This window comes from Ictalurus punctatus, chromosome 18 (assembly GCF_001660625.3).
Source record: "Ictalurus punctatus breed USDA103 chromosome 18, Coco_2.0, whole genome shotgun sequence".
Classification (NCBI taxonomy): domain Eukaryota; kingdom Metazoa; phylum Chordata; class Actinopteri; order Siluriformes; family Ictaluridae; genus Ictalurus; species Ictalurus punctatus.
The window spans coordinates 13,349,843-13,376,926 of record NC_030433.2 but is presented as its reverse complement, the minus strand read 5'-3'; the positions used below and the strand labels follow the sequence as shown (position 1 = coordinate 13,376,926).

The 27,084-nt window shown below is 38.7% G+C and overlaps 2 protein-coding genes across 4 annotated transcripts; one reads left to right on the top strand and one right to left on the bottom strand.

Moving 5' to 3' along the window:
* The first annotated feature begins 3,565 nt into the window (after window positions 1-3,565).
* On the top strand, window positions 3,566-16,080 carry si:dkeyp-50d11.2 (calpain-1 catalytic subunit). 2 transcript variants are annotated; one of them, XM_017492774.3, is made up of 22 exons: window positions 3,566-3,957; window positions 4,281-4,551; window positions 4,710-4,779; window positions 5,480-5,598; window positions 7,629-7,762; window positions 8,302-8,470; window positions 8,556-8,639; window positions 8,712-8,797; window positions 8,915-8,989; window positions 9,811-9,971; window positions 10,099-10,259; window positions 12,043-12,054; window positions 12,263-12,474; window positions 13,116-13,155; window positions 13,692-13,757; window positions 13,848-13,905; window positions 14,330-14,394; window positions 14,518-14,586; window positions 14,711-14,789; window positions 14,877-14,993; window positions 15,624-15,682; window positions 15,775-16,080. In XM_017492774.3, exons 2-22 carry the CDS (start codon window positions 4,300-4,302, stop codon window positions 15,799-15,801), a joined length of 2,115 nt encoding a protein of 704 aa, XP_017348263.1. In that variant the 5' UTR covers window positions 3,566-3,957; window positions 4,281-4,299; the 3' UTR covers window positions 15,802-16,080. The 2 variants fall into 2 exon arrangements, with proteins under 2 accessions (XP_017348263.1, XP_053543918.1); XM_053687943.1 differs by lacking the exons at window positions 3,566-3,957; window positions 4,281-4,551; window positions 4,710-4,779; ... (5 more) ...; window positions 8,915-8,989; window positions 9,811-9,971 and having other exon boundaries at window positions 10,122-10,259; window positions 12,043-12,136.
* A 382-nt stretch (window positions 16,081-16,462) lies between these two features.
* On the bottom strand, window positions 16,463-25,529 carry bbs1 (Bardet-Biedl syndrome 1). 2 transcript variants are annotated; one of them, XM_017492777.3, is made up of 18 exons: window positions 25,263-25,527; window positions 24,933-25,008; window positions 24,768-24,844; window positions 24,602-24,636; window positions 23,046-23,318; window positions 22,527-22,573; window positions 22,387-22,425; window positions 22,217-22,289; window positions 21,625-21,756; window positions 21,443-21,549; window positions 21,146-21,266; window positions 20,796-20,954; window positions 20,239-20,308; window positions 19,686-19,844; window positions 19,417-19,550; window positions 17,664-17,798; window positions 17,480-17,566; window positions 16,463-17,397 (listed from the first exon to the last, which is right to left on the bottom strand). In XM_017492777.3, the coding sequence occupies exons 5-18, from the start codon at window positions 23,280-23,282 to the stop codon at window positions 17,311-17,313; spliced, it is 1,587 nt and encodes a 528-aa protein (XP_017348266.1). In that variant the 5' UTR covers window positions 23,283-23,318; window positions 24,602-24,636; window positions 24,768-24,844; window positions 24,933-25,008; window positions 25,263-25,527; the 3' UTR covers window positions 16,463-17,310. The 2 variants fall into 2 exon arrangements, with proteins under 2 accessions (XP_017348266.1, XP_017348265.1); XM_017492776.3 differs by lacking the exon at window positions 24,933-25,008 and having other exon boundaries at window positions 25,263-25,529.
* Between the last annotated feature and the right edge of the window lie 1,555 nt (window positions 25,530-27,084).

Below are 27,084 nucleotides of genomic sequence, written 5' to 3'. Positions count from 1 at the left end.
GATACCATTACTTCTATAATAACCTGCACCACAACTAATCTAATCTTCAGAACACTTCACATTATACACACTGCAGTTTTTTTCTCTTCTGAGCATTCCATGTCTTCAGGGGAACAGCTTTCCTTCAATTTCCAGTCATTTGGTGTTAGGTGGAAACAAAACATATAAATGAACTCTGTGATGCTCTGTTCTCACATTCTACACCCGGAGGTGAGGCTAAAGGACTTAAGGGAGCCGCTGAAGCCCCTTGAATGTAAAATGTCAAAATTTTGGAACCTTAGATATCAGATGGACAATGTGCAGACGTCTCATGAAACCATTTCATTAGCATATCTGTGGCCTGGGTGATTTTGTTGAAATAGATGTTTGCATTGTTGTGTTACAATAAATATAATTTACATTAAATCATAAATCATAAAGTATATTACAATTAATCAAGAATAAAATGCATACTCTAAGCAAAAGTAATTTAAATAAAGTAATGATAGGTTCCAACATTTTACATTTCTCCTAATAATTGCTAATGAACATACATTTTCACTGTCTGTAACATTGGCTATACACAGGCCATGTCACAGATTTACAATTTACTCTTGCCTTCTTCTAACCCAGTTCTAACCAGGATACATGTTATGCACATGTTTCAGAACCAGAGAGGGTACAAAGAAAAAAATGTAGTATGCAGAGACTTTACTTATTGTTCTGTGTTCATATAAGAGATTGTTTTTATCTTTATTTTTTAAAAATACTGTGTAATAATGTAGTTACTACTGGAGATCCATCCATTTTCTGTACTACTTATCGTACACACACACAATCGCACACTACAGACAGTTTGGAGATGCCATTCAGCCTACAACGCATGTCTTTGGACTGGAGGAGGAAACCAGAGTATCTGGAGGAAACCCCCAAAGCATGGGGAGAACACCCAAACTTTGTGCACACAGGGCAGAGGCGGGTTTTGAGCCCTCAACCCTGGAGGTGCTAACCACTAAGCCACCGTGCCCTACAAGAGATCAAAAAATAGAATCTTACTTACTATTTAGTGCTAATATGCAGCATATTATATAACTATATACTATATACACTAAATGGACAAAAGTTTGTGAACACCTGAGTGTCACATCCATATGTGTTTCTTATCCAAACTGTTGCCCCTGTGTACAAAGCGAGCTCAGTGAATGTATTGTTAGTGTGGAAGAATTGGAGTGGCCTGCACAGAGCCCTAACCGCAATTCCACTGAACACTCTTGGGATGAATTGGAACACCATATGCACCCCTCTTCATTCGACATCATTCGACCTCACTAATGCTCTCGTTGCTGAATGGGTAAATTCCAACAGCCACGCTCCAAACTCTCGTGGAAAGCCTTCCCAGAAGAGAGGAGGTTATTATAAAAGCAAAGGGGGACTAGGGTTGGGATGGGATGGGATGTGTTCATATAGTATTAGAATATGTTGATGATGAGTTTGGAGAAGATTATATCAAATCTTGCCAGTGAAATTAGATTTTTTTAATGTCATAAATTTTTTTGTCACTAATAATATCAAACTTTTAAACATGTAATTGAAAATGAAAGTACAGACCTACACCATTGGAAATATGTGTACCAAATCCCCAAACATGTCATTAAAAATTAGTCTCAGTCAGTTTTTCACAAATGGGTAAACCATGCTTCTTTTAAATATGGTGTAAACATTTATTTTTCCACATAGAGTGTGGGGGAAAAAGTATTTTTTTTCTTTTCAATTTTTTTTTCAGTAAATATATTTCCAATGAGGCATTCATATGAAATTTTCACCAGACATCAATATTAAATGAAGAAATCTGAAAATATAAAGAATTCACAACATTGTGAATTCACAACAAGTCCATAAATAAAGTTATGTGCAATAAAGTGGAATAACACAGGAAAAAAGTATTGAACACACTAAGAAAAAGAAGTTCTCCAAGGCAAGGTAAGGCAAGGAACCAGCTGAAATCCATAAATAATTAATGTCACTTGGGTTAGTAAATTGATGGTCTATAAAAAGGTTTTTCGTTACCAAGGTGTCATACAAGAAACATCTCATGATGGGTAAAAGCAAACAGCTCTCCCAAGACCTTCGCAACCTTATTGTTGCAAAACATATTGATGGAATCAGGTACAGACGTATTTCAAAACTTCTGAATCTTCCAGTAAGCACCATTGGGGCCATTAACCACAAGTGGAAGCAACATCACTCTGCCATCAACCGGCCATGTACAGGAGCTTCTTGCAAGATTTCTGACCAGGGAGTCAGAAGAATAGTCAGAGGAGTAGCCCAAGAACCAAGGACCACTCAGAAAGAGCTCCAGAAACACTTGGAGGCAGCAGGTGCCATCTTCACAGAGAAAACAATAGGCGATGCACTCCACTGCTCACGCTCACCCAGAAAGACTCCATTACTAAAGAAAAGGCATGTCAAAGCTCATTTAAAGCTTGCTACAACTCATTTGGACAAGCCTATGAAATACTGGGAGAGTGTAGTCTGGTCAGATGAGAGCAAAATTGAACTTTTTGGTTGTCATACTACACACCATGTTTGGTGAAGAAGTGGCACTGCACATCACCCTAAAAACACTATACCAACAGTGAAGTTTGGGGGTGGGAGTATCATGGTGTGGGGCTGTTTTTCATCGCATAGTACTGGCAGACTTCATATAATTGAAGGAACGATGAATGGAGCCCTTTACCAGGAGATTCTTGAGAAGAATCTGCTGCCATCCATGAAAATGGGTGGACCTTCCAGCAGGACAATGATCCAAAGAATTCCAGTGTATCCAAAGCATACAGCAAAGGAAATTCTCAGTTGGTTTCAGAGAAAAGAAATCAAGGCATTAGAATGGCCCAGTCAATCACCTGACTTGAATCCAGTTGAACAAGATTTAAAGACAATATGTTTAGAAGAATGAGTCAAAATCACACCTGAATACTGCGGCCGATTAATTTCCTCATACAGGAAGCATCTTGAAGCTGTCATTACAAACAAAGGCTTCTTCACTAAGTATTAAATAAATTTCACTTAGCTTGTTCAATACTTTTTTTCCTGTCATTCCACTTTATTACACATAACGTCATTCATGGACTTTAATGTTTGGATTTCTTTATATGTGTGGATTTCTTGAGTGAATATCAAAGTCTGGTGAAAATTTCATGTGAATAGCCTCATTGGAAATATATTTACTGAAAAAAATGTTGATGCAATACTTATTTCCTCCACTGTAGGTAGATAACACCTTAAGAATTTCAGAAATGCATCATGTGCTGGGAATTTGTTTTATTATCAGCAAGAAAGCTTACACACTGTGGAAATAATAATAATAATAAAAAACCTCAATATATGAATTCATCCTACTGTTGTGCATGTTTGAAAGATTACTCGCAGTGACTTTACTTTAATTACTTTTGTGAGATAGAAGAACTGAAGAGGAAACCTACCCGCTGGAGCTTACCCAGAATAGTCTGAAGGGTGTGTCTAAACGGCTGCTGAAAGACACGCCCACTGGCCTGCAGTCTGCTCACAGCTCCTCCTCACTGCAGTTGCCCAACCCATGAAGTGCAGAGCTGACTGCTTGCATAATGATGCCAGATTGAAACATACAGCTCAGTTAGATATTTTTTTAAAAAAATTAAACGGATTACAAATAGTAATGGGCTGTAGAAAACAAAACTGTAACTTGGGTTGCAATTAAAACTGAATTAGGAGGCTTTAAACATAAATCACAGAAAGGGAGTTGATCAAATCTGGCAACCCAACAACTCACTCAGGCTTGTTTTTTTTAGCACCACTGGTACAGGACACAGCGGGCTTGGCATTTGGGACAGCTCTGGCTATACAGAAAATAAACTAACCTAATTAAAGATAAGCAACATCCATGCTTTTTAATGTCAACTGGAGAGTGCTATCAAGAATATCAGAACTAGAGATCTAAAGGTAGGCATTTTTCAACTAAGTAGTATTAGTTATGTCTACTAGTTAATTTTTCATTTCTGAGAGAGTATCCATTAATGTCCTATTTACTGTAAACAATATTTTATCCACATATCTGTTTTAACACTCCAATATTTTTTTTTATTGTAAATTCTTCCTGGAATTATTCCAAATAAATGTGACATACATAACAAAAGGAAATCATATTGAGGTTATGCATGAGATTGTGCATTGAATTTATTATTAGTAATAATAATTTGTTTACTTATATCAATGTTAAGACATTAAATTCCTGAATCTCTAATCAGTTTCCATGCTATTCTCAGAATTACTAGCTACTGACCCATGGAGCCTATATATGCCACCGGAGTAGCTGCTCGACTGAGGAGTGAGTGGGACCGCAATGAAGGTCTTGGTCAGAATGATAGGGCTCTGAAGTTCCTCGGTCAAGACTTTGAGTCTTTGCGTGCCAGCTGCCTTCAGAGTGGCCGTTTATATGAGGATGAAACCTTCCCAGCCCAACCTTCCGCACTAGGATTCAAGGAGTTGGCACCCGGCTCTGCCAAAACCAAAGGGGTTTGTTGGATGAGACCCACGGTGAGAGTCTGTAGTATGCAAGCCTCTCACAAGCTGCTTACCTGTGGAGGCTCTATTGCCATCTTCCCTAGTTTACATCCAAACACCTACAAACCTCATAGATATTCCAGTCACTTCTGTGCCCTGTCTGACCCATAGGTCTTCTCTGTGCACTCCAGGAGTTCTGTACTGACCCACACTTCATTGTAGATGGAGCCACTCGCACGGACATCTGCCAAGGAGCTCTAGGTACAACCCTGCACTCAGTAGGGACGGAAAGAATGTTTTAGCTGAACAATATGATTAGAAAGAAGTGGAAGATTTTTTTTCTTAAGGCAAAAATGCAAAAATTACTTAATTCACAGCTGTAACAGTTAAAGGAATCGTTTGTCTTTTTTTGCTGTATGAAAGGTGTACTGCAATAACATTGAAAAAACTGACTAACTTTCTTTTCCAGTTCAACTAATACCACTTCGTCTGTTGAAACTCTGCCATATAAGTTGCCTTTTAATGAAAAGGGGCAAAGATGAGCAGCTCTATGGGAGTGGAGATAATTTCTGGACCAGAAAAATTAAGAAACAAACTACATCCATTGTATAACAATATCTAAAAATTGGCTTTTGACTCCCAAGTGGCACAAGAGAAAAATGTTTATCCCTATCATCTGGAGATTGCAAGTTTGACTCCAGGTGAGGCCACAGCAAGACTGGCCATAGTGGGTAGGAGGGTTAGCATATTCTCTTCACTGTCAATCACAATTATACTAGCCAATCATGGGCATCTGTGAGCTCATGTATGCAGAAGAGGGAAGATACTGCTTTTCTCCGAGTGTGTTATGGTGCCCTGTGACTCAACATGAGCAGCAGTGTTTGTTTTTGTAACATATCTTTATTAGTAACTAGACAAAAATATCTCTTTCATTCTTGCTAACTATCACTTTCTGACTCAGGGGACTGTTGGCTGCTGGCGGCCATTGCATGTCTTACTTTGAATGAGCCACTGCTTCGCCGTGTGGTACCTCACGGCCAGAGCTTCCATCAACAATATGCTGGAATCTTTCACTTCCAGGTATCATGACACAATTTGTCACATTAAAAGTCAGCAAGACCTCTATTACTAATGTGAATATGCGATAATTTCTGGTCCCTCTGCTAACATCAGGGCAAAAAATTACTGCTTTACTGCATGGCCTTTTCCTTCCCATCCCCCAGAGCAGCATTCAGTGGAACTGCATATACAGCATTTCAAACCACCCCCCTCACTGTTGGCTATATTTACAGGGATTATTTATGGGGAAAACAGATACCCAATTGCCTACAACTCAACAGGGCCGGGCAGAGCTTGCGCCCTCCTGTCAAATTCCACTAGCATACATGGGTCTGTTTCACAAACCTGTTCAGCCTATTTAGACTCAGTCATCTGAATAAAACAGCATGGATTGTTCACTGAGACTTGTGGCAAAGCCAATCATGTGGGGATCAGCAGTTGTTGAAGAAATTATGGTCTACTATGTTTTACTGTGTTCTATGATAGTATACTGTGTTTGACTAACAGCACTGGATGATTATTGAATTGGGGAGTAATGTTGTATTGTGTGGTGTTAGCTGTTTGTAGACCTCATCTAGTCTTTAGCAACAAAGCCTGAGATCTTCTGGAACTACAAACCCTGCAGTGATATACAACCTGTGCTGTGAAATAATATTGTTGTGAAAAATTGCCAAAGCAATCCAGTGAATTTATGGCATGCTTTCCAAACCCATGAGTTATCTCTGAGACTGTCTGGACAGGATGCATTAGAAATACTTCAATATTTTCTTTAGAAATATGCGTTAGAAATAATACAATATTTTCATTAGGGTTATGAATATACGCAGATGTTAATCTACAGTTAATCATGGGAGCCTACTTATCTCCCAAAGCATATAACGTGTTATTTTTGGTTAATATGTTTGTTTGTTTTTTACAGTTTTTTTTTTTATTGAACCAATTGAAGCTATCTTGAAAAAAGTCACATCATGACTGTCACGTTCTCCCCTTTAAGCAGCGCGCTGGAGAGCATGTGGGCGCGCGTGCACGAGCAAGGTGCGCGAGCACCTGCTTCCCGTTTGTTGACAATCGTGACATTGTGTACATTGGACACGTGCTTTTGGTATGTTTCTGTTATGTCTCCTCCCTGTTCTGTCATTGGCTGTTGTTTTACGTGTGTCTAGATTGGTGTCAGCTGTCAGCAATTGACGCTGATTAGGTTTGTATATATACTGCGCGCCTCTCAGCACACGGCGCGGAATAGTAGATAAGTTTAGTTTAGTTTAGTTTAGTTTAGTTTAGTTTAGTTTAGTTTAGTTTCGTTACCATAGATAGTCATAGTCCTAGTCAATATCCATGTTAGGTTCCTTGTTAGAGTTATTTAAGTTAAACATTAGATTTAGTTCACGCTGGTTTCTCCGCTCCCAGTCCCTAGCTATTGTTTATGTTTCTTGTTTTGTATCTCGACCCTGTTTTCCGTGACCACGACATTGATTCCTGCCTTCCCCAGTTTATGCTTGTTTGCCGATCGCCTGACCTTTGCATGTTTCTGGATTATGTTTGTGGATTACGATTTGGATTTACCTGCCTGTGTCTCTCTTCAATAAAACTATAAAACTGCATTTGCATCCGTCCCTATCTTCGTTACGTCTCGAGACGTGACAATGACCTAGAAAGAGTATGTGATGCATTGCAGTATGTGGAAAGTAGCATGTTTTAAAGTAGTGAATGAAAGTATTGTTTAAAAAAGCTCAAACTTCCCACCTGACAGAAGCAATGATATGCAATATGTTGAATGTCCTATGTACAGTACCTCCTATTAACTGAGCTAGTATAATTGTTCCTGCTGTACATGATATTGTTTTTCTATGCAGTGATCTGTCATTTATATGGCATTGTATGAATGTGATTTATACCATGTACCACAGCAGCAACATCATGCACTGGCTTTTCAAATAAAGTGTCTTCTGATTTGCATATGAATGATTATGAACTAACAGGATAAAAAGGACTATTAGTTTTACTCTGGTTGACCTGATGTAATAATCAGTGTTCTCACTCCTCTCTTGCAGTTTTGGCAGTTTGGGGAATGGGTAGATGTAGTGATTGATGACCGGCTGCCAGTCAGAGATGGGAAGCTTCTGTTTGTCCACTCAGCTGAAGGGGCGGAGTTCTGGAGTGCACTAGTCGAGAAGGCATATGCCAAGTAAGAGGGATTAAGATTTGTATAGTTCACGCTGTTCACTTCAAACGTCAGAATTGGGGAAAATGGGATATCGGTGACTTTGACAATGGCATGGTTTGTTAGGGCCAGATGAGTTGGAGTCTACACAGATTTGTGGGTGGAAATGCTTTGTTGATGAAAGAGGTCAGATGACAATGGCCAGACTCTTTGGAACTGACAGAAAGGCTACTGTAACTCAAATAAACACTCTTTACAACTGTGGTGAGCAGAAAAGCATCCCAGTATTCACAGCACATGAAACCTTGAGATGGATGGCCTACAACAGCAAAAGACCACATCTGGCTACACTCCACTGTCAACCAAAAGCAGAAATCAGTCTAGGCATAGGCTCACTGTAACTGGATAGTTAAAGATGATTTTTTTAATTGTTTTTTTTTTTTTTTTTTTAATTTTCAGCTATACAGTTCTGGTGAGCTTGCTGATTGGATAATTGCATGAATAAGCAGGGGTAGAGGTGTTCCTATTAAAGTGTATATTAAATATGTACATGTGTGTGACAGGTTAAATGGTTGTTATGAGGCACTCTCTGGAGGCTGCACCTCTGAAGGCTTTGAGGATTTTACTGGTGGTGTTACAGAAATGTATGAACTAAAGATAGCTCCAGCCAACCTCTTCAGCATCATCCGAAGAGCTGTAGAAAGAGGATCTCTAATGGGTTGCTCTATAGATGTGAGTATATACATGCATTACTTTACATACAGTGTACATGAGATTCTGTATTAATAATGATTTCTAAAGACATTCTCACATTTAGATCACAGGTTTCTTTGACATGGAGGCAGTCACCTTCAAAAAGCTTGTGAAAGGCCATGCCTATTCTGTTACAGGAGTGGAAGAGGTGAGCAAGGTAATTGTTTTCTGGTATAACCAAAGCTTACTGGTTACTTATCTCTGAATTCCCTTTGGTTAGGTGGAATTTAAAGGAAAGCTTGTAAAGCTGCTTCGCATCCGAAACCCCTGGGGAGAGGTGGAATGGACTGGATCCTGGAGTGACACGTGAGAATGCAGAATAAATTAATACATTAAGATACATAAAGTGCAATAAAAAGTGAAGAAGCTGGTGTTACAGAAAAATAGATAATGATGTCATTAACTCTGCTTTGTCCCATTTAGTTCCAAGGAGTGGAATGGGATTGACCCTTCCTTAAGGGAACGTATGCATAATTGCTGCGAAGATGGAGAGTTCTGGTGCAGTATCAGTGTTTAATTATGCTATAGTAAATTAAGGCATTGTCAATTTGAAGTTAAATCGGTGGTCTTGTTGGAAGATACAATTTACACCTTACAATTTAAAGTTCACCCACCATAAAAAGGTTAAATCAGTAAGTAGGGAATAAAACATGACTGGGCATGTTATTATAGGAAAAAATATATATATATTTTGTTATTAATGAACATCATGCTTTTTGTCCATCTTTAGTTACATTTATGTTGTGGAATGGCCATGAGAAGTGTCAGTTCCTGTTATCACTTACATTATAGCAGCTATAATGTATCATGCACTTCTCTTTTTTTCTCTTCCTTGAAGTTACTAAGAAAACAATGCAGCTTGTCATGTTACTGCGAAACCTGAGAAATAACAAAGTCCTCTGTCCTGAAGACCTTCCCACGAAAGAAAATTTACTGACTGTTAGAAAGCACTGACATTGGAGACTCCTTTCATAAATGTTAAACTCCTAACATAAAACTTCACAATATGAACAATTATATGGTTTTCTTGTTAAGTAGCAGCACATATTTAATCTGCTTTTTATTAGTGTTAATTTACGTAGTTCGTTCACCATACAAGCCCCAGTGAATTAGTTGTTACTATAGAAAGGATAAAGCTACGTTCAACACGTTCTGACAAATCAGATTTGATCATTCAACAGCACTGTGGAATATGTGCAAACAGCATTTTATTTCACATTTCACAAATAGATACTGTATTAAAATAATATCAAATTAGCTTTTTCAGACGTCACTGTTTTTATTTGGATAGTTTCTCTTTCTCGCCCCTCATACCACAGGATGTCATTCAATGATTTCATGAAGGAGTTCAGCAGGTTGGAGATCTGTAATCTGACAGCAGATGCGCTGCAAAGCAGTGAGCTGAAGAAGTGGAATTCGGCCCTGTACCCAGGAGAGTGGAGGAGAGGCAGCACGGCTGGAGGCTGCAGGAACTACCCAGGTACTAAGGCTTAACTATGTCCATTATTTTAGTTTATCCATATATCGCTTTATTCTCACGCTTCTTATGTAGATTCTAAAACATAGAGTATTTAGCCCTTGTATTTCATATTTTATTATGCATGCAGCAACATTTTGGATCAACCCCCAGTATAAAATCGCACTAAAAAACCCAGACACTGAGGGCCAAGATGGCTGCAGCTTTCTGGTGGCACTAATGCAGAAGGATCGGCGGCTGTTACGACGACAGGGCAAAGACATGGAAACGATTGGATATGCCATTTATGAGGTAAGAAGCTAATTTGGATCTTGTAATATAACATATGGGAGATTAGAGGGATTTTCTTTGCCAAGGCTTTGGTATGATTCTCAATACCACAGTTGCCTACCCCTAGTCTTGGAAGATCACAGTTCCTAAAAGAATACTTCAGTGTGTTTTTCAACCTAATGTTTATCTAACGCAACTGTAGATAATCGCTTACCGAGAGATGAATAGAAAATTCTAATGTCCTTCTCAGTGGTTGTAGTAATTCATTTTAGTGACATAGTCATATATTTTGAGTGACTGAGTGAGTTTCAAGAAGTGAGTTTCAAGTCAACATGGTTTCTGTTCTTTGCACAAATTGTTTCCTGTGATAATAAAGATGAAAACTATATATACTTGTGATGTGATGTGCTTTAGGGGTAGCCCAAAACATTTTGAGATAAGTTAATGATTGTTGGAATAGAAATGGTCTAGTTCCTGTAAGTGTAAATTTATACTTTTTATAGTCCAATGTGGTGGCATGGTAGAACAGTGGTTAGCCTCACAGCTCCAAGCTCCCTGGTTTGATCCCCTATGTACAGTATACAGTATCTCACAAAAGTGAGTACACCCCTCACATTTTTGTAAATATTTGATTATATCTTTTCATGTGACAACACTGAAGAAATGACACTTTGCTACAATGTAAAGTAGTGAGTGTACAGCTTGTGTAACAGTGTAAATTTGCTGTCCCCTCAAAATAACTCAACACACAGCCATTAATGTCTAAACCGCTGGCAACAAAAGTGAGTACACCCCTAAGTGAAAATGTACAAATTGGGCCCAATTAGCCATTTTCCCTCCCTGGTGTCATGTGACTTGTTAGTGTTACAAGGTCTTCAGTGTGAATGGGGAGCAGGTGTGTTAAATTTGGTGTCATTGCTCTCACACTCCCTCATACTGGTCACTGGAAGTTCAACATGGCACCTCATGGCAAAAAACTCTGAGGATCTGAAAAAAAGAATTGTTGCTCTATATGAAGATGGCCTAGGCTATAAGAAGATTGCCAAGACCCTGACACTGAGTTGCAGCATGGTGGCCAAGACCATACAGCGGTTTAACAGGACAGGTTCCACTCAGAACAGGCCTCGCCATGGTCAACCAAAGTAGTTGAGTGCACGTGCTCAGCGTCATATCCAGAGGTTGTGTTTGGGAAATAGACGTATGAGTGCTGTCAGCATTGCTGCAGAGGTTAAAGGGGTGGGGGGTCAGCCTGTCAGTGCTCAGACCATACGCCGCACACTGCATCAAATTGGTCTGCATGGCTGTCGTCCCAGAAGGAAGCCTCTTCTACAGATGATGCACAAGAAAGCCCACAAACAGTTTGCTGAAGACAAGCAGACTAAGGACATGGATTACTGGAACCATGTCCTGTGGTCTGATGAGACCAAGATAAACTTATTTGGTTCAGATGGTGTCAAGCATGTGTGGCGGCAACCAGGTAAGAAAGGTAAGAAACCAGGTACAAAGACAAGTGTGTCTTGCCTACAGTCAAGCATGGTGGTGGGAGTGTCATGGTCTGGGGCTGCATGGGTGCTGCCGGCACTGGGGAGCTACAGTTCACTGAGGGAACTTATTTACAAAAATGTGAGGGGTGTACTCACTTTTGTGAGATACTGTATCAGTGCTTATTTACCTGATGATTATAGATTCAGGCATGTTCTGAGATTGAACAGTTGCTGTTGAGATCAGGGGTTAGATAATAATTATGCATTTGTATACGTTTTTGTTTTTATCTTGCTAATTTTCATTTTTGAATCATTTACAGGTTCCCAAAGAGGTATGGGGTTTGATGCACATCTAACAATAATGAAACTATATCTGATCTAGAGTAATCCATGAGATGTTCTTACTGTTGTCAGGTCAGTGCCTGTTCTGCTCTGGTGCAGTTCTCTGGTTTAAGTTTTGCTAAGGTTGATACTTGAAAAGGAGGAATCTATTTGCATGAAATAATAAAATCCTCAGAGAGATCTGTATGTCCTTGGCAGTTTCTGGGCAGCACAGGTGTGCATCTGAAGCGTGACTTCTTTCTCAAGAACACGTCCAATGCTCGCTCTGAGCTGTTCATCAACCTTCGGGAGGTGAGCTCACGCTTCTGTCTGCCTGCAGGGGAGTACATCATTATTCCCTCCACCTTCGAACCAAACAAAGAGGGCAATTTTGTGTTGAGGGTTTTCTCTGAAAAAGCCACAGAATCTGAGTGAGTGATTTCATTTATCATTTCTGCCAGTGTTAAATACACAATTACAAAATATGTGATCTATATCAACATGATATTCATTGAAGAACATGCAGAAGAACCAAGTGTTAACCATAACTATGGGCCTCATTTATCAAGCATTTAGTAAAATTGTGCTTAAAGTTATTAGTAAAAAATTGCAGCAATGTAGCTCAGCTACTGTGGCAAGTCATCTACAAAAGACAAATGCTGACTTCCTTCTTTTATATACAGGGGGTCATTTATTTTATCCTAATTAAATGGCTAGTTATTATTTGTCTTAATTTATTGATTTGTTTTAGATTGCATTATTTCAAGTAAATATAAAACATTGCAGTTACTAAAGCCAGTTATTTGATTTGAAGCAGCTCAATCAAGGTTTACATTAGTGAGTCTTATGTGTCAATTTACACAAACTGAGGAGCTCTCAAATGTTTGAGAATAATTTGTATTTTCATAAATAATATAATAACACATATCTTGTGTAAATACTTCCACAAACTATTACATTTGGTTGGTCCAGCTTCATAAATGAAGTCCAATATTTGCAAAGAGGAATAATTATTTATCTTATAAATGGAGGGAAAAGATTCTAATAAAAAAGTGCTGTCTTTCTTTTGAAGGGAACTTGATGATGAGCTTTCTGCAGATCTACCAGAGGAGGTAACGCACACAAAGCCTGCTAACCTTCTCAAAATGTACTTAAAAAAAAAAAAAAGTTTTATATTGACTACTAAGCTCTGCTTAAGATGATTGAAGCCCATCTTGATGATATGTTAATATTCTGGATTATGCTAACTGTTAATATTAACCCATCCCAAGCACTTGATTAACTAACTACTTTTAATCACCTGATTAGTTGGTGGAACAGTTTCTAATATTGCCTCTAATCTATGATTTACAAACATTGGTGCTAAATAAAAATATATACTTCAATAGTTGGGCCTGAGCATAGTCATATTGGGTCTTTTATAAGATTTTTGTATTTAAAAAAACAGCTTGTTAATTTTTTAAATAGATTTACAAATATTTCATTAATGACTGTAGAATGTTTCATAAATTTGTTTTATCGTATCTACTTGGTTTCACCTTTTTATCTGTACTATGTAAAGCAATTTGAGATTTTGGACTCAAAATGATAAATAAAAAAACAACACAACTGCTATATAATTCATAATGACTACTTTTGACTACTGTAGCCCGTACTACAGGAGAGTGAGATTGATGAAGGATTTAAAAGTCTTTTCTTCAAGCTTGCTGGAATGGTAAGGAGAGGAAAGTATACTTCTGTCTTTGAGTCATGAATTTACTAAGACGTTATAACCCCTTTTCAATAGTCCTCTCTTGGCCTGTAGGAAATGGAGATTGATATACCAAAGCTGCAGATGATTCTAAACCGCGTTGTAAACAAACGTAAGCAACATTAAGTGTATCCTTCGGCATGCATTGTAGGACACTGTTTTACATTAGCGCCTCTTTAACTGTGGCTAGCAGCATTTACCAAGCTCTAAATATATAGTCAATTTACATACAATTTAAATTTTCCAATACAGAACTAAAGAAAATACCAAACAAATATATTCTTGTACCAACTCGCACGAAAATCCTTGTCCCTGACCTATTTGTACTATCTTCAGAATAATTTTTTGATAGAGGCTATAGCTCAGGAACTGCACATAATTAAACCCAGGAATATATTGTATATGCTTATATTGTCTTTTCTCTTGAGAGGTGCTAGTGATTGTGAATTTGGTGGTATATATTGGATTTCAGGAAATCCTAATGAGATTAATTTTTGAATTAATAACTGAGTGGAGCTTCTTACTTCTCTTTATAGACAAGGACATAAAAACAAATGGCTTTGAGAAGGAGGCCTGCAGAAGCATGATTAATCTCCTGGATGTATCCTTTCACTTCTCAACATCCAAGTATGCTTTTATATTTATTACTTTGAGTATTTCACCACTGTAGAAGCTCTACTGTAGTGCAAAAATTCTACACATAGCCTTGACATGGTCTGTGCAGACAACTGGCAAAGGAAGGTTGGGCTTAAGAGATTTTCATGTGCTTTGGGAGAAGATTAAACAATATCTTGTTAGTAATTATTATTCCTTGTATGAAAACTCAAACCGATTTTCCATCTTGTACTGAACATGCACTTATCCACTTTGTTTAAATGTTTTCTTCTCTTGCATATGACTACACTGAAAAATATTAGACAGTGTTTAGAGAATTTGACTTGGACAAGTCGGGCACTATGAACTCCTATGAAATGCGTCTGGCTTTAGAAGCCGCAGGTACAAACAACTCATTATAGAGAATTGCATAATAATTGTAATTATTGGAAAACTGAACAGTGCTTAGATGTCTGTTTCATTTGTCAGGTTTCAAGCTGAACAACCACATTTTCCAGTTAATAATCTTGCGTTATGCTAAGCAGGACATGAATGTGGACTTTGACAGCTTTGTGACTTGTCTGATCCGCCTGGAGAGCATGTTCAGTGAGTGGTCATACACATATAACAATACGTTTTATTCCTCTTACATAACAGCAATCTGCCTGATTACAATGATTTATTTATTAAAGGACGACACATCATACTTTTTTATCCATTCACAATTAAATACAACGTTGTGGAATGTCAGGCTCACAATATAGCAGCATTGTAACAGTTGTTCCCTCACCAGCCTCACTTTTTTTTTTTAATTGAAGTTAATAAGACAAGTAATACAGCTTGCATTGTTATAGATTAACTGGAAAGTTACAGTTTTACTGTTCAAAACACTGACACTAGACAATCCTACCCAAAATGCTAAATAAATGTCTCCTCACAGAAAAATCCACCATATTGATGGTTAGAAGTTATCATCTGCCATACAAGTATCTATGTTACTACATAAATTAATACCTTGTGATCAGTTACATTTAAGCATTCAAGTGCGCTGTAGTATAAGACAGTTATCAAATATGGTAACATTATTTAATATGTCAAAATGTATCCATGTTTTATTACATATAGGTTAGTATATCTATCTATCTATCTATCTATCTATCTATCTATCTATGTAGATAGATCGATACATAGAGTCCTCTATTGATGTTTTTTTCCGGCACTATATTCTCCCAACAGAGACATTTAAAACCATGGACACAGATGCAGATGGAGTGGTGTCCTTCAGTTTCTCCCAGGTTTGTCCACTTGGTCATTAGTAAATTACATTGCAGTTTAATTACAATTATCACACAAAACTTACATCTTTTCTATGTCTCTCTTCTTTCAGTGGATCTCACTTACCATGTTTACATAAATCTATGTTTTTCTTTTTCACTGCACTTAAATCTTAAGCATGTCAAAGATTGTGCTTTTGAAACTTTAAGCAGTTATGTGGAAAAACTTGCTGCCTGTATTACAAAATGCTTGTTCACTGAGCTACCTTAACTTGAACCGATTCTTCTGTGACACTCTGGCCTCATTTGCATTTATTTTTACCTAATCAAATCTAGTTTTACAACATTTATGATGCATTTTTTGACTTTCACTGTATAGTAACTATTCCTCTGAATTAATAAAACAAAGTATATTATTGTTTTATTTTCTGATGTCCAAGTCACACACTGATGAATCTGTAAAGGCTGGATATTCTGTATTAACAAATCTGTGTTTACAAATTTATATTCTGTGGCTAGTTGTCGTGTGTAATATAGCTAATTTGGGATTATGGCTATACTCAGAAGTTAGTTCGCTACCATAACATGGTTTGCAAAAGTCATGTCAGCCTCCATTGGTCTTTTTTGTAACACAACATATTGTATTCCAGCCAACAGTGCACCCAATAGTCAGATGTTGTATCAGAAGTTCCCTATTCACACTTGTGTGTCAGTCTGCAAAAACCCATAAGATGTCGCTCTGGCTAAGTTCTGGAAATCAACCAGCACACACACGCATTAAAACATAGATTCACACCTAGGTGAAAGTAAACTGGAGATTTAATTTTCTTTCAATTTATTCCTTTAAACATGACAGCAAGACTTAAAATAACAATACCATACATACTATTAGGAATAAGAAATAATATACACTCCTCAACTACTTTATTTGGAAAACCTGCTCATTCATGCAAATATCCAATCAGGCAATCATGTTGCAGTAGCACAATGAATAAAACCATGCACATACAAGTCAAGCGTTTTGGTTAATATTTACATTAAACAGTATGGGAGGGGAAATGTGATCTCCGTTACTGTGATTGTGGCATGGTTGTTGATGCCAGAGAGGTTGGATTGATTATTTCAGACACTACTGGGATCTGGGATGGTCACATACTGTGAGGACCACATTGGGTTCCACTTCTGTCAGCCAGGATAAAGAAAGTGGGTTACAGGCTCACCAAAACTGGACAGCTGAAGATTAGATAAGATTTTTTCCTATTTGTCCATGAATGAATTACATGAATGAGCAGATGCATAGGTTTTCCTAATAAAGTGGCCAGTGAATGCACTTACAAATACACATTGTAACTACAACACTATATTAAAAAAAGCAAATAGACTTGTGAGCACACACACATGCGCGCACACACACCAAACTATGTGGCCTTTAACAATAAAACATCTGTGACTGCAGCAATCACATCAAGACACTTCTTTCGGATTTAACCTAAAGTTCGGCTTCTATGGCCAGCACAAGCTTCTCTGATCACCTGCAGGAAGTGGCTCTTCAGTCTCTGTGGCATAATGGCTAAGCCCTGCTGCTACAATGCCACAGCGACAATCTCATCCAGTACTAGTGCACATACAGGCCATCTTGGCCATGTTTCCTAGTTGAGTGCCAGTCCTTCACTTATAGGCATGTTAATATGCGCGGTGAGCAGTGGGGTGCTCTTCCCTTCTCTCAGCACAAACACCTGCAGCATATAAAGATGGCAGCATTTTAAAAAGGACATGTACTGTATTTATCAGAAGACATACATAAAATTAAAATCTCACTTTGATGATGTCTGAAATCCCTTTATCACTCAGACACTCCACAAAGGTGTCAATGGGGTAATTTAGCCCTGGAACCAGCAGAGGGATCTACAGACACACAGCATAATAAGACATGACCCAATTCCTACTCATTCACCTCATTACACATTACTTAAGAATAATTTGAGCAAAAAATTAAGCTTGCCTTAAAGAAGGCTGTCCTCATGCTGTACAAATTCTCATCATACAGGAAACTGATGGCTAGGTTCATCACAGGGCGGCATGCTGCTGTGTTCTGGATGTTCAGAGTGAGTTTGAAGGACGGGCCTAAGCCTTGAACCTAACTCAAAGGGGAAAAACATCTGTCATATCAAGTGTTTCAATTACAGTTTACATACTATTCATGAAACTAGTGTTCCACCAAAGATGTAAATATTTGTATTAACTGTCAGATCATAATTGAAGGCAGGTGGAGGGTAAATTGGCTAGGCCTATAGACCATGTCAGTTAAAAGACAAATATACAAAAAGATGACAAATTAAAGGAAAAACCACAGGCTTTGTTATACTATGGAAGTCATTTTGCTGCAATGGTTTGAGTCCACCTGTCACTTTATAGAGTAGGGTCACTGCAAATCAATACAAAGCTCTTCTGACTGATCTCCTTTATCCTATTATGGAATATTTCAATCCTGATATCAATAGTCTCTTCCAGGGTGACCCCACCCCCATCATAAGGGCACGAGGGCTTATTGAACGGTTTGATGAGAATGAAAGTTATGTAAATGAAACACTATTGCCTTTATAGTCATGAGATTTCAAGACCTATGCAAGATTTTGGACGGGTTTGTTAGACATCGTTCATCACCACCATCATCATCAAAACACCAACAAAGGGAATATCGTTTTGGGAGAATGGCACTCATTGCTACGGTCCCAGAGACTTGTAGAACCTGTGCCATGGTTCACTTGAGCTTTTCCAGTGTCTTGTGGTGACCAAACACCTTACCACCACACACGAACATCTTGTTTTTGCCTTCAATTTGTCTTGCATCTGGATGTTAAAAAGGCCTCGTCTCCATTAGATCTAAACGGTTTCCAATAAAAGGTTACAAACCTCTCTCTATTTACTTGTATATATACATTCAGTGGGCAAACGTACAAAATCAGCAGGGGATCAAATACTTTTTTCCCCTCACAGTATTTACTAAAGTCTTCTAATTTCAATGTGATTAAAATGCTTGTTTAAATGGAAATTAGGGAAGTGATGGTGAGGAAATATTCCTACTGGTTAAGCGACGTGTGACGACACTGGTAATACTGGTACCACGAGGGAGGGGTGTTTCCCTCTTTTCACACTTGCTTTTAAATCGCTTATGAATGCCCGTGCGGCCTTGCACATTTTACTTTCACTTTCAAATTAGCAGCAATTCGGGGCAGCAGTTGCTTGAATGGTAGGTTCATTATTATTCTTAAAGAAAAACACAACAACAACAACAACAACAACAACAACAAAACAGTACAATGACAAACTCACTTATATTAAACACAGAACTTTTGAAACCAAATATTCTGCTGTCGTCTCATCAGTCAGCTCGCCTCAATCTCATCATGTGATAAATGAAATCTGACTCCGGCTGATCTGTGCTGCGACTCGGACTCATTCAGCTCAGGCTGAATTGAGCAGATGCGTTCAGTTTTTAATTGTAGCATCCATTCTCTAACTGAACTCAGTCATTTTTATTACTATACAAAAGCAGAACTATAGTTGGGGCGGTGCCGCGATGGGCAAGTTATGTAATCAGTGTGTGGCCGAACACCGTGTAACACCGGCTATCACAGTAACCCTAATGAAAATGCGTTCTAAAATGTTTGAAGTCAATTTCCACAGGCATAGATAATTAAGATACATTTACAGGTAACTAAAATAAAGGCCACCATGAACACATTTATACTCACCACTGCATTCATCTTTAGAGGTTCTGTCAAGCTGGCCGACATAGGAGTTAGGCTGGACTCCAGGGCTTTGACATAGGCCCTGGCTGCAGCTAGTCGCAGCCTGCTCAGGTCCATTTGGAAGGCTCTGTGCATGGCTACACAACATTACAAAGACAATATAATTTCAAAAATACCCAGCATGAAAAATCATAGTGAATTTTGATAAAGCTCTTCTATCAATTGTTTCTGATAACTATGTAGATGTGTATGCTTTGGGTGGCTGTACATACCCACAGCATTCTCCCTTTCTCTCATGGTCTGGTCCACATAAAGTTTGGTTTTCTTGGGCACATTTAGTCGGATGCTCTGGGCAATTGGAGGACCAGAGATGGAGTCCCGGTCATCAAACACAGCTGTTCTCTTCAGGATCTTAATGATCAGACCCCCTCCTGCACAACATTAAAGGAATTAATTCAAAGCAGTAGATGAATTTAAAGCCACTATACTATCCACATACTGAAACCAGATGTTTTACACCAAGACTTATGTCTAACTTATTTCATGGAAGTCACACAACGTTAAATGTAACTATAAACTGATCAAATGTACGCATCATTTTTTAATAAATAAAACTTTGTTAGGGTTAAGATTGCTATGGTATAAAAGGAATAAAACACATGTCGACAAGCTGTTATAGGAAAGTAATGTCAGCGTGGTAATGGCATCACATCAACCTGCTGTTAATTATTTTCCTCTTACAGCACACCCTATTGTGTTTAATCCCTTACATACAAATCACTGTTTTGGTGTTTTTTGAACGGAACAAAAGTTTTTTACCAGTACCTTTGGTGGTCATGATTAGGGTGCCATCTTCACGACCATAACGGCCAAAACAAATGCTGGTCACCACGTCCTGTAACACAAAGATGTAATACACAAAAGATATTCAATTGAGAGTAATTCAGCTTATTTAAACATGAAATTGGGCAAAAAAGAAAATCAAAAATTCAGTCTGATAAATGAGGTTGCATTATGCTGTCAATTGCAATATGCTGCAACATAAAAACGAGAAACTTAAAAACAATATTTAGAATAATTCAATAATATACAGTAGATCCGAATAATAATGGGGAACAGTCAATTTTTTTACACACTGAGATCTCTAGAAAGCATGTAGTACTATTTAGTACCAACAGTACCAGAAAGCAGGAAGCATATGAAAGGATGCAAAACGCTGGGGTGCCCAGTCCATGGATTATTGTGTGTATTTACATTGCTTGAAATATTTTAAAGTGAAATATTGTGTTTACAACAAATAGTCAAACAAGACCATTTCACTTACTATAGCTTCTTACAATGTACACTTATCTCAGCTCTCACTATGGCTCTGTGCATTTTACCTGCGTTTTGATGGTGCTGACTACATTCTTGTCCCGGTACACATGGACCTCACAGTTGGCCAGGGCCACCAGTATGGCCTGGAAGCCCCGTGTGGGCAAGTCCAGAAGGGCCATAGTGGTGACTGGAGCAGGCAGATAAGTCGTCCATAGTTTCTTCCCCTTCAAAAGACAAAACAAAAATTAAGTCAAATTGTTGGTATAGTTAAACACTAGTACCACAGTTTTAACATTTACAATTATTACAATTACATTTTAAGGAAAAGCTGCAGTGGTTGAATAATTTTTTAAAAGAAGCTCTGTGTGACATAGATTAATCTATCAATCTGTGTGTTCAGGTGAGATAGCGAGACCTTCTGAGTGAAACTCTGCATAGTCTCTTGAGCACAGCCCACCACCACATTCTTCCCCATCCTGATCAGCCCAACAGGGTGAGAGGACAGCTCGATGCAGTACTTGGGCTTCTGCGAGTCCCTGCAACAAAAACATGTCCAATGCAGGATGTGATCAACTTGATATAATGTTTTCTGGTGCACTGCAATGCTTCTGATCACAATAATGCAAGTTTATTCAAGTTAGATTCAGTAATCGGTCACTGCAACTGAACAACATGGTTGGCTTGGCTGGGAACTGTTTGGATGCTCACACACCTGCGCAGTATATAGATGTTCCCATTTCGACAGGCTACGATGATTCTGAACTCGACGTCAAACTGACCAGTCACATCCATGAGTGTAGGTACACTGGGAAGGGACATCTGCAGATGCAAATATAATTTTAAAATTCTGTCAAGACCTTGGAAATACTGGTGGAATAAAACTGAACTACTGACCTTTGAGAGAATAGTAAAGGCTTCCGGGTCCAAGATATAAACATCTTGACTTTCTGTGCCAATGACCAGACAGCTGACTGCATCATCATCCGCCATGTTCTTCTTCAGTGTCCCTATGCATGTAATGATCGTCTAAGGGCAGACAAAAAGATTGCCCTTGTTCATCAAAGTTGCATATGGTCAAATCTGATCATAAAACGATTGTACACAAATTCCGTAGTCTGTTTCCTTATTCATAACTTCCTTATTCACATTCATAACAAATGTGAAAAATTCTTGATTTGCTTTTAAATAATCACAATCAAGAACATTAATAAGTATAGCAAGTTTAGTAGGTAGAGTAGTTCAAATAACATTAATCACAGGAATTTTACAGCAAATTATGGGTAATGGGGTTTAGTTTTGATGTCAGCCAACAGCTTCATGACAGATTTATTCAAAGATTTTTTAAGCCTTATGCTCAAATCTACACTTATTTCTAGACAACTTTAATAAAATAAGGACCAATGTCTCTATTTACTGTACATATACAACTGTGAGAGTGAGTGAGTGAGTGAGTGAGTGAGTGAGTGAGAAAGACAAGACCCGTCACCTGTCTGCGTATGGGCTGCTCTTTTTGGAGGTTAACATAAGACTCCATTTCCTGTGGTTCAAGCATGAGAAACCTACAATATAATGCAATATTAAACAGTGAAATGTCTGATGAAAACAGTCCAATGTCCATAGGCAGTTGAAGAAACTGTGAAATTGTTCTTGCGTTACCGTAGCGATCTGACTGATAGTGGAATTTCAGCCTTATCTCTAAAGAACAGAAGGGAAATGCTTAAGAAACATTTTTCACAATCATGTCTCTTTTCAGCAATGTAATGACAATGTGCAAATCTGTACAGTTTGCACCTTACCTTATACCCTCTAACATTTCTTTTAGTGTCATTGGGTCAATCATATCCTTGAGAGACGGTATAACACACGATTAGATGTAAAAACACACACACACACACACACACACACACACACACACACACACACACACACACACACACACACACACACACACACACGCAATCACAAAAATCAATCAATGAATGACAAAGTTTCTTAATGACAAAGAATTCTTAAAATAAGTCTAGGAGTGAGCACATGCATCAAACCTTGATCCTGAAAAATGTCAAGAAATTCAAAAAACTTGCCAAAGATTTGACACTACATGCAACTATATCATATTTTAATAGATATTACCACATAATTAGAGAACACATAAATGTGAGGCATGCAGTACTAATTCACTATTCATTCAACTAACAACAGTCAGTAGCAGTTCTCTACTGCAAAGCTTCCCCTGTTTAAATATCACATGCAACACAAAAGCAGTGTGTATAAACACAGCTAGACAGATCAGAGGTGCCGGAAGGCTCGCTCACCCCTCTAGCCTGATTCCATACATCCTGCTCCAGGGGGTTGACCTCCAGAGTGGGCAGAGTGAACTTGAAATAGGGCCGCAGGTTCTTGTAGATGTAGATGAAGGGGCCTGAGGCCACAGCGATGGCGGGGGTACGTGGCTCATGTTGGTCCATGAGGAAAGACACCAGACCGGTGGGCAAGTCCAGCAGGGTGTTCTCACTGAGCAGCCCAGTGCCACGATATACCTTCAGCTTCATGTTGCCTGCTCCTGTACCCAAATCACCCACCACTAGCTATCATGCATGTACACACACAAACAACAAATGAAATAAGAAAAGCCTGTGTGAGATAAATGTGACAAACATTACACCAGAATCAGTCGGTGCACTTTAAAGGCTTTACTCAACTGTGAGAGTGACCGAGATCACCCCCCCCCAAGCCAAATAACATCTCTCCGATCCTCTAGCACTGCTAGACTGGTGCCAACTCTCAGGGTACAAGGAAAGCATGCATCAAGACTGTTCTCTGTTCTGGCACATAGTTGGTAGAATGAACTTCCCCTAGATGTCTGAACAGCTGAGTCACTGGCAGTCTTCAAACATCATCTAAAGACTTACCTCTTGCTATAGTACTTACATTAGCATTTAAAAATTAAATAAAATGGAAAAAATAAATATTGTGTTGTCTGTGTTTTTCTTACTATATTTCCTCCCAACAGAGTTTTAAGACTTATGGTATTCTTAGTCTGTGACCTAGTGAACCAGTATCAGGATGCATTTATTAATAGAGACTTCAAAGCACTTCTGCAAGTCGCTCTGGATAAGAGCATCTGCCATATGCCATAAATGTAAATATAACATCCATAAGAATGCAAGGACCCAATGTTTCCCAGCAAAACATTGCCCAGAATATCACACTATCTCTGCCGACAAGCCTCCTTCTTCCCCTAGTGCATCCTGGTGCCATCTTTTCCCCCAGGTAAGCGACACACACACACCCGGTCATCCACATGATGTAAAAGAAAACGTGATGAATTTGTGAAACGTGAAGTAGGCACTCTGACAGGTTTGCAGCTATGCAGTAAGCTGCAATGCACTTCGTTCTGAGACCTTTCTGTCAGAATCAGCATTAACTTTTTCAGCAATTTGTATTACAAATTGCAACATTTGATTCTTTGTGCATCACTAAGCTTATGGTTGCTCATAATCCTGTTGCTGGTTCACCGGTTGTCCTTCCTTGGACCACTTTTAGGTACTAACCACTGCATACCGATAACACCCCAAAAGACCTGCCGTTTTGGAGATGCTCGAACACAGTTGTCTAGAAATCACAATTTGGCCCTCGTCAAAGTCGCTCAGATCCTAACGCTTGCCCATTTTTCCTGCTTCAAACACATCATCAAGAACTGACTGTTCACTTGCTGTCTAATATGTTCCATCCTTTCACAGGTGGCATTGGAACGAGATAATCAATGTTATTCACTTCACCCGCCAGTGGTTTTAATGTTAAGGCTGAACAGTGTATAATAGTATATCTAAGGGCATGCACATGAAAATAAATTAAGACAAAATCTCACCTTGTTCTCACCATCTCCATGCAAGTCTGCCAGAGCTAAGAAGGAGATATAAAACTTCAATCATGTTTGGTTCTAGATTTTGATGTGTTTAAGTGTTTAAGTGAAATTACACACACCAAGGATTTTATGAGCCTATGAATGATTAGTTAGTTGAATGAAAACTTACTGATGCATGAAGAAAAAGTATATAAATTGGCAACTGGATCATAGTGTGCATCAAGCCATTTGGAACTGGACACCGCACTGAAGGGGGAAAGCGGAAAAGAGCATGCAACATTCCCACAGCACTTCAATATTGGATGAATTTACACAGCACCACCACATTATTCACCTGTAGACGGTTTGATAACTTTACTTGCACATCTAAATGCAGGAAAATGGTTGCACTCCTGACTCACAGCATGCAGCTAACATTAAGTGAAGTGCATAACAGTTCAGATACTTTAAACAAAACTGCTCATCAAATTATTAACTATGCTTAGCTAGCTATTTTCCTAATCAGAAATACTGACAGTACTATTTCTGATATGTAATAACTATTCACCTATGGATATCAAGGAGAGAAGTAATCTGATTTCTCTAGGTAAAATATGATAATCGAGGTAGCCATCTAGCAGCTGCAATTTAGCATGTAGCCTAGATTAGCTAGCCAGCTACTAACCTGTCTTTTATCTCGATAGGAACTGACGACATGCTAGCTTTTTTATTTTTATTTTAAGCGCTAGCTGTGATATATGAACGTCGACAGAGGTGTTGTCAATAATATAATGACAATAACAAGCGAGCTAAAAGCATGACTGTAATCCTTAGATCGGCTTTCCACGTTTCCATAGTAACAGCAAGCGAGGCGCTTGAGGAGAGAAATCCTATCAGTAGAGTAGCAGCGCAACGAAAATAGTTGACGCAGTGAAAAGTTCACGCACTTTAAGCTTAAACTCGCATGCGCATAGTACTGCGCATGCGCTGTGTACTTATGCGACACGATTCCTCACTGTGCAAACTCTCGCGTTTCGCTTGGAATTATAACGTGACTCATGACGTATGAATCACTTGGCTGCTTCATTAGGGCAGTGAATCATCTGGTCGGTTCGGTTAAAAGGCGCCTTCACATTTCTTGAGAGTCATACTGTGGGGTGCTGTTTAGCGACTTTGTTTACATTATTTTTAGAACGGTATTGTTTATTACTTGTCTATAAAATTCTATTATTGAATGAAAGAATTAGGCAGGAAAAAATCCCAACTCTGCACTTATTATGAAGTCCATAACCCCAAATAATATAATGCAATGCAATATAATAGTTTAAATTGTCACTGCCACTGATGGACTGTAATTGATTCATTATGAAAAATAAGACTGTCATTGCAAAGGCCACAAAACACTCAAGCATTGCAGTTAATAATCAAAACATGAATTATTAACATTGCAGTTTGGTTGTACAGGTGCATTGATTGGTTTGTCCTCAGCACCTGGTGTGTAAGAAATGAAACACTTTAGGGCATGCTGTAATAGGAACATTACTGTTACTGCCTCAAAGTTGATGCTTTTCCTATACTAGCACAGAGTTTTAAACTAGTGTTTAATTTGTCTTATACCAGTTTGCCATGACATGCGTGCGGTTTCTTAGAGGTTAGCATGTTCGCCTTACACCTCCACTTTTGGGGGTTCGATTACCACCCATGGGGAGGAAACCCTCGTACCTCTGGGATTGGGGGTTCGAATCCTGCCGCTGCCCTGTGTGCACGGCGTTTGCATGGTCTCCCTGTGCTGTGGGGGTTTCCTCCTGGTACTCTGGTTTCCTCCCCATAGGTGATAATCGAACCCCCAAAATTGGAGGTGTGAGGTGAACGTGCTAACTTCTAAGCCACTGCGTGATTAATATGGTTCAGCTGACAAGAATTCTTTTAACATTAACTGATGCAGTGTGTAGCTTCTCGTTTCTTTAACAACCGTGTTGGAAGACGTATCCCATGGTCATGGAAAAGATGTTACTGTGTTTCAGAAGAGGCAAATAATTGGCCTGCATCAAGCAAAGAAAACAACTAAGGGGGTTGCTGAAATCACTGGAATTGGATTAAGAACTGTCCGTTATTAAAACCTGGAAGGAGAGTGGTGAACTATCAACTTTGATGAAGAAATGTGGTTGGAAAAATGAATGTTCACACTTGGTGGTCACATCGTAAAATATCAACAGAAGAACTTGTGACAAGAACTTACAAGATTGGGACTAAACAGCTGTTTGGCCTAATCAGTGTGAGGCTAATCAGATAAAAGCGACTTCACTTTGCTAGGGAGCATAAAGATTGGACTGTGGAGCAAAGGAAAAAGTCATGTGGTCCAGTTCAGATTTACCCTATTACAAAGCTATAGGTGCGTCAGGGTATAAAGGGAAGCACATGAAGCGATGTACCCATCATGCATAGTGCCTACTGTACAAGCCTCTGGAGGCAGTGTTATGATCTGGGGTAGCTTCAGTTGGTCAGGT